The sequence below is a fragment of the Pituophis catenifer genome, unplaced genomic scaffold (assembly GCF_029215685.1).
Source record: "Pituophis catenifer annectens isolate HBS135680 unplaced genomic scaffold, rPitCat1.0.hap2 SCAF_2, whole genome shotgun sequence".
NCBI classification, from domain to species: domain Eukaryota; kingdom Metazoa; phylum Chordata; class Lepidosauria; order Squamata; family Colubridae; genus Pituophis; species Pituophis catenifer.
The window spans coordinates 159,400,363-159,408,233 of record NW_027256882.1 but is presented as its reverse complement, the minus strand read 5'-3'; the positions used below and the strand labels follow the sequence as shown (position 1 = coordinate 159,408,233).

At 39.7% G+C, this 7,871-nt stretch overlaps 1 protein-coding gene across 1 annotated transcript; it reads right to left on the bottom strand.

Annotated features, from left to right (window-relative positions):
* Window positions 1-513: 513 nt before the first annotated feature.
* Window positions 514-7,635, bottom strand: LOC139310276 (pro-glucagon-like). The gene is made up of 4 exons (XM_070934437.1): window positions 7,535-7,635; window positions 5,293-5,421; window positions 2,064-2,132; window positions 514-673 (listed from the first exon to the last, which is right to left on the bottom strand). Exons 1-4 carry the CDS (start codon window positions 7,633-7,635, stop codon window positions 514-516), a joined length of 459 nt encoding a protein of 152 aa, XP_070790538.1.
* Between the last annotated feature and the right edge of the window lie 236 nt (window positions 7,636-7,871).

Here is a 7,871-nt window from a genome sequence, read left to right as displayed (position 1 = left end):
TTTGTGGGAAGCTGGCAGGCAATGTTGGAATTTGAGGACATGCAATTGTAGCTCATTGCAATGTTCAAATGGTGTCCCAGACACCAAGCACCCAGAACTTTGAGGACCTGTCATAAGTAACACTCATTCATCCCACCACAAATTTGGTCACTGAATGAATGAATGAATGAACGTAAACTGAGGACTACCTGCATTAGATTAAGGTAAGAAGGTAAGAAACTAAGAAAAAGACACTCTGCATAACTAATCCCCCTTTATTAGAACAGCTATAATAGCAGAATCTTGTAACCATTCTTGCCTCATTTATAGTATCTTCATGAGAATTGGGATTGGAAGGGGGGGTTGCTGTCTAAAGCATTTTTGGCCTGAGCTCACATTTTATTTGTCCGATTGTTCATAGTGGTTCTTCTTTCAGTCTTTAGCTTTTTACCTGCCTTCATTCCTAAGTAAGGGAAATGATATTAGAAGACAGGCAGGTAACCCTCGACTCACAACTGTAATGTAGCTTGCCCATTATGATCTCGAGTCATGGCAGTCATTAAGTGAGATGGCCATGTGATTGCCTTGCTTAATGACTTCATCCCTGCGCTCCCTGAAGCAGTTGTTAAATGGATCGTGGGGTGGCTTATAGGTGGGGGAATCCCTGGGTGGCCTAGCACAAGCCTGCAGGGACCTGGTGAGGAGGGGGAAAGTAGGCCCAAAGCCTGCGGGGACCGGGTTGGGCAGGATGGGGCAAGAGATAGGTAGGGGAGGCTGCTGCAGTGCCTCTGCAGTTGGTCATAAGGGCAAATGACCGTAACTGAATGGTTGCTAAGCAACCAGTCATAAGTTGAGGACTACCCATATGGAAAGTGTTGTTTCTAAAGGCACTTTACAAAGATCCAGAAAGATTCATACATTTCTTGTATTTATTCTGATTTTTTCCCCCCAAAGGAGGCGAAGGTGCCCACAGCTGACCTCCTGCCTCCGTTTCATTCTTACAACTATCCTAGGAAGGAAGTCTGGATGGAAGTATGTAACTGGCTTTGGCTACTAGCATTCAGTGAGCTTCAAAGCTAAGCAAAGAATTCACTGAGGACTTCTCAGTCTTAGTCCACTTTTCCAAACTTGCACTTCCATCCTTTCCCAGAAAGAGAGAGGCCTTCAGATAGAACAATGTTTCTCAACCTCAGCAACTTTAAGATGTCTGGATTTTTTTGAACCCCCCCAAACTCCCAGAATTCTGAGGTTGCGAACACAGAGAAACATGAACCGAAGCATAAAGATGCAATAACATATTTTACATACTGTGTAGCAAGGGGTGGGCTTAAAATTTTTTAGCAAGGGGTTCTCTGCCCGATTGCTGGGTGGGTGTGGCCATGGTGGGTGTGGCCTAGTCAGCCTCCTGCACCACAGCGGGGACGGGGGACAGCATTTTTGCCCTCCCCGGGCTCTGGAGCAGTGGTGAAATCCAAATTTTTTTACTACCAGTTTTGTGGGCGTGGCTTGGTGGGCTTGGCGTGGCTTGGTGGGCATGGCTGGGTGGGTGTGCCAGGGGAAGGATACTGCAAAATCTCCATTCCCACCCCACTCCAGGAGAAGGATATTGCAAAATCTCCATTCCCACCCCACTCTGGGGCCAGCCAGAGGTGATATTTGCCGGTTCTCCAAACTATTCAAAATTTCCGCTACCGGTTTTCCGAACTGCTCAAAATTTCCACTACCGGTTCTCCAGAACCTGTCAGAACCTGCTGGATTTCATCCCGGCTCTGGAGGCTTTCCTCGAGCCTTCGGAAGGGCAAAAACGGCCTCCTCAGGCTCTGGAGGCCTGAAATGGGGCCATTTCCAGCCTTTCCAAACTTCCGGTAGGCCCGTTTTTTGCCCTTCCTGAGCCTCTGCATGCCCCCTGCACTTACCTGCATCCAAAATGGGCCGTGTTGGGACTCCTGGGAGGGGCAGGGCGGGTTGGGCAGGGCCAGCCAGGAGTGGGATTTGGGGGTTCTCCGAACTGCACAGAATCTTAGGTAGTGGTTCTCCCGAACCCCTGTGAATCTCCAGCAGCCCACCCCTGTGTGTAGCCTTACCTCAGCCAGAAAGAGCCAGGTGGATAGCCTAAGAAGATGGGTTTTTCTTTAATGAACCGCTTTGTAGAGCTGTAAAAAGAATGAGGCAAAGGCTATGAGAGCCACAAAAATGTTGTGCTCTTAAGCAGGTCTACTCTGAAGTAAGTCACACTACATTCAGTGGAACTTAATTCCAGGTGGAAGTTCAGAGAATTGCCTGCTGAAAGTGCTACATCTACTCTGAATAGCCAAAATAGAAAGGCTGATCCATGGTTATACATATTGTCCTCAAAAGGATATTCAGGATATTATATCTTGAAGAGCTGTTAGGAGGTCAGTATTCATTTTTGAGGCTGGTTTCCTTAATGGGAAGGTTTATCTAGACAAGAGTCTATTAAAAGATAAAGTCTTTTATCTTTTAGATTTATTTATTTATTTATTTATTTATTTATTTATTTATTTATTTATTTGATTTGATTTGATTTGATTTGATTTGATTTGATTTGATTTGTATACCGCCCTACTCCCGAAGGACTCAGGGCGGTGAACAGCCAAACAATAAAATACATAGATACAAAAAATTTAAAAAAACCAGATAAAATCGAATTAAATAGTTTTGGCCCTGACAAATTAAAACACCCCAATAATTTAAAACAAATTAAAATTTACATATTAAAAAGATCTAGAGATCTGTTATCTATTCTGCCTTTTGCAGAATAAGCTATGGATGTCTATCAATGTCAACCTTGAAAAGCAGACCAGAGAGGAAGCATGGCCAGGTGAGCTAATCCTACATTATTGTAATATATTAATTAATAATAATTAATATTATTGTCCCAAAGGTGCTTTTTCGAGAGGCAACTGGACTTTCTGATTTTTCTTTGAAGAAAAATCTTTGCTTCTTATCCTAGACGACTCACACCCTGGTCAGTCCTTCTTTATTCTCCTACCATCTGAAAGGAGATATAGAAGCATAGGCAGCCCGGCAAACAGGCTGAAGAACAGTTTTTATCCATGGGCTGTCAGATTCCTGAATGAAAAATAACTCTACAACAACATAGTACAATTGGCTTGTGAGGCCAGCGCAATGTGCAATAAGTTCACTGGTGCAATAGGACTGAGTGTTCGTTAGTAGGATTCACTGGGCTAGGGATTTTTTTTTGTTGTCTTTCACTTGTGAGTTGTATTGTGTTGGGGGGGGTGTGCATGAAGGGAGGCTCAGCCAATCTCATTGTACACATGTTGTACTCTGACAATAAAGGTTTGAATTGAATTTGAAGCTTCTTCAGCTGTTGTTAATATTATATTATTATATTAATATTATATTATGGACATAAACTGTTTCAACTCCTACCCTCAAAACGATGCTATAGAACACTGGACACCAAGACAACTAGATACAATAACAGTTTTTTCCCGAACGCCATTATTCTGCTAAACAAATAATTCCCTCAACACTGTCAAACTAGTTATTAAATCTGCATTATTATTAATCTTCTCGGAGTTCCCATCATCCATCTCCTCCTGCTTATGACTGTATGACTGTAACCTTGTTGCTGGTATCCTTAAGATTTAGATTGACTGATTACCTATGACTATCATTAAGTGTTGTACCTTATGATTCTTGACGAATGTATCTATGTACACCGAGAGAGTATACACCAAGACAAATTCCTTGTGTGACCAATCACACTTGGCCAATAAAGAATTCTCTCTATCTTAACAGAATCTTGCAAGTCTGAAAGTATATTTCTCCCCCCCACACCCCAATCCCCTTTACTGCTAAAGATACTAGGGAGAGTTTCTTCTGCGCTTCTTGTCCTTTCCACATTCTTTTTTGCAGGCTCTTTATATCTGACCTTTTCCTAGCTAGTGTTTTTTTGCCCTGTCTCTCAAAGTCATTTCCACATACCTTTACACATGGGGGAGAGGGGGAATATCTTGTTAGTATAGATTTGCATATATAAGCCCATATACATTATGCCCACATATGTCCTCCTTTTTGGTTATGCATTTCTGTCTTATTTGGGTTTTTCCTGAGGTATTAGGATTAATCAAATCAATCCTGGGAAACTGGAGACTAGTCTGAGAGGTTTGAATAAATCAGCCTTTGATTAAACTTTCTCAAATCTGAAGATCTTGTGATGTGCTTGACTGTGGCTCCCATTATTTTACACAAGAATCAGGAAGACTTGGCAGGAATGATGTAGTTTGTAGACTGGCACGCTGCATACACAGATAAAAATAATGTGGTGAGCAAAAGGAGAGAAGGGAAGTAGATTGTACTGAAGAGTGACCTGCATCTACAAATACAGTCTAACAGATATCTAACTTAATACAGATAAGGATCCCAATGACCCAATTGCAGCGAGGAAAAACTTTTTCATGTTGCTATTAAACAACAAGCAGTCAGAAATCACTTATAATTTTATCACAAGCCATCCATTGACCAATCATTAGAACTGATCATTATCTGCAGTATTCAATCATCATCTGCTTAAACATAAAAGTTGATTTTCAATAATTATTTTGCTTTGGGCTCGATAACCTTCCTTCTTAGACACATTAGTTCTTATTCTGAAATGCACAGCAATTTAAAGGACATCCCTCACCGTCTTTTTAAATTGCCCATCTTAACTCTGTTGAATGTGTTTTGAATCACTTCTGACAAAAAAAAAGTATAGTCATTGATGAAACTGAATTCTTATTAAAAACTCAGAAGATGGTTGTCCCATGAAGGCTAGCAGTTTTGTTCAAGCTGCAGCTGATTGTCATAAAGAGCTCCTTCATTGAGTCATTAAATGTAGTTACTTTTATCTTTTTAATGTAATTTTTGAATGGCTATTCATTTAATTTTATATAATTTTTAACATTTGCTTCTTCGTTTACTGTTTTAATTGCTGACCTGATATCTGAAGATTGTGTTATACCCTATGGGTTGGAATAATAGGTTAAATAACTATACTATTATGGAAAATGGATATTTTTCTTAGGTTAAAAAAAAGAGGTTCAACTCAGGCACAAAAAGTCAGGACCATGAGTTAAGGTCCAGTTAAACTGATTTATTATTTGCGCCTATATTCAAAAATCTAGTCTACTAATAATCAGTACTAATTTGGTCCTACATAAGAGTTAACAGAATTCAAGAGGTTGGACTTAGACTGCTTGGAACGTAAGGACTCAAGGCTAATTACTCTCTTGACTCCACCCTCGGACTCTGCCTGTTCTTCTATAGTTCACCATCTTCTACCTGTAACGTTTGGCATTGATGAGCCAATGCACGAAATCTCTGGCCTTCATGTTGTCCAAATGTTCAGTAAAATCACTGGTAAAGGTCCCTTCAGAATGGCGTTTGATGTCAGAAGTAAAGCTGTGGGCGCTTTTCATGTTGTAAGACTGCTGCCATCTGAGTGAAAGCCAAGGATTAGATAGATAGATAGATAGATAGATAGATAGATAGATGATAGAATAACTTGTCACTTTGAATGTACACTAATCAACATACATTAAAATGAAATTACAGCTCTCAAAGTTGGTTCCACCTCCAATATACACTACATAAATATGGCTAAATAAATAAATAAATAAATACAAAATTATGCATACACCAATATGAATTATATGACACAGAAAAACAACATAGTATTCTCCCTCAAAGAAGAGTATTGTCATTGCTTGCAGTGGTACACCAATGACATGTTTCTAATACTAGCTATACTATACTTCTATAATACTAGCTATACTATACTAATACTACGCAAGCGATATATAATCAATGCTGTGTTTTCAGTGGTTAGATGGCCTAGACAGGTATCTGAACATTGATCTTTGTAACATTTACATTTTGTGTTTTACTAATCTAGGTAAAATGTAAGCATATATGCTTAATAATAATTAGCCAAACTTCAAGAAGCTATATATATATTTAAAAAACCCAAGCCCTTGCATGGCTGGGAAATTCTGGGAGTTGGCAATCCACAGATCTTAAAGTTGCCAAGGTTGAACATTCCTGTTCTAGCTTCAAAGCATCTGACAGTAATTTTTTGTACATAGAATAAAACCATGAAGTAATATGATATAACTGATAATCCAGCAATGACACTGATATATCCCGTTTCCCCCAAATAAGACATCCCCTGATAATAAGCCCAATCGGGCTTTTGAGCGCATGGCAATAAGGCCAAGCGCTTATTTCAGGGTTCAAAAAAAATATAAGACAGGGTATTATTTTCAGGGAAACATGGTAGTTTGAGGTTGTCTATGGATGTCATAGTGTCTGCTGTACTCTTGATTGTGCCCACCAAGGACATTCATAGGGTGGATATGTGTGTTAAAAGGTAAAGTTGGTAGCAGTGTCAGCATGATCAAAGCCCTGCCTCTTTTTTATAGGTGCAAAATAATACCTTTTGAAAATGAAAAAAAAATTGCATATTGGCCAGTTCTGATATGATCTCACTAGATATCATGACTCTGAATTCCTAGTTATTTCATTGCTCTGAATTTTCCAGTTTTAGTTCTGAATTTTGGGATTGCATTCTCTTGGACATAAATGGTATGCAGTTGGGGGATTTTTCTAGACTGGCAGCTCATCCTCAAGTGATTATGGCAGCAATGGCCAGGAGGGTTGCAACTCAGATTCATCTCATACACTAATTGAACCTCTTCCTGAAACAGGAATGCCTCCTCAATGTTACCAGTGAACTATTGCAATATGCCCTACATGGGACTGCCCTTGAAGACCACTCAGAAGTTGCATTTGGTCCAGAATATGGTGATGCAGATAGTGATGGGTATGCCTCATGTAATACATCTGTTTTTGGGATACATGGAACCCAGGAAATGTGCCTTCTCTAGCTCCGTGTCTTCCCTTTGAAATAGTATCCCCCAGAAGTTTGGGTACCCCAACCTTACAAGCCTTTAAAAGGGCCTTTTTTGCCAGGCTCTGGGTTGGGTAGAGTATATGTTCCCTAAGTGGTATTGAGTCCATGGATTGGTGTATGCTCTTTTCCTTGCATTAAGCGTTGTTTTTAACGTATACATCACCTAGAGTTATCATCATTTGAGTGGTCTTGTAAAACTGATGAATTAAACAAACAAGCACTTTAACTTAGCATTTTTTGCTTTGTATTTTTAAAAATATTTGTTTCTTTCCACCAAATTATCTGAAATTACCCTATGATCCAACCCTTCTCCAAAAGGGTCATTGGTCTGTAACAAGACCAAAGCTACCTTAGATAGCATAATTCTTGATCATCCCTTTCATTTTCACATTTTCCTTCACTTCTTGTCTCATCCAATGGACTGTAGAACATCTCAGCAACCTTCTTTCCACTCCCTTCTCTGCCTCTGTGCTTTCCTCAGATTTTCTTTCCCCCAAATTTAGTTTGGGGAAGATTGTGGTAGGAAATTGGCAAACTCGGACCCTCTGCAATTCTTCCCTCTCCCCATACACCCCCAACTCAAATCAAATATATTAAAATTTTTCTTCATACCTAGACTCATCTGTTGAATCCTTCAGGATCATTTGCCAACTAACAGGGAGTAAAGCTGCAATGATCATTCCACAAATACAAATCCAGCATGTTTTCTTCATCAGATCTTCTGAAGCAAGGCAAACAAAGGCATTAAAAAGAATTGGACCACATTTTAAACTTTCCTACCAGTTTAGGACTGAAAACACAGTTCAAGCTTTTCATTACCCCGGAGATGAGTTGAAATGGTTCTCGCAGGCATTGAGCTAACAATCCCAGTTTTGTATACTCAAGTTTTTTCAAAGCTATGCAAATGAATCAAAAATAGATAAACTGAAGCAGTTGGTCAGAAGTTGAT

What these genes read in the sequence shown, in the direction of transcription:
- LOC139310276 (XM_070934437.1), bottom strand. Translation starts at nt 7,635, where the DNA reads ATGAAGAAAACATGCTGGATTTGTATTTGTGGAATGATCATTGCAGCT. An exon ending in GATTCAACAGATGAGTCTAG is followed by an intron (nt 5,422 to 7,534) that starts GTATGAAGAAAA and finishes CAACATGAAAAG; the next exon opens with CGCCCACAGCTTTACTTCTG. An exon ending in CCTGGCTCTTTCTGGCTGAG is followed by an intron (nt 674 to 2,063) that starts GTAAGGCTACAC and finishes CCTCCTCACCAG; the next exon opens with GTCCCTGCAGGCTTGTGCTA.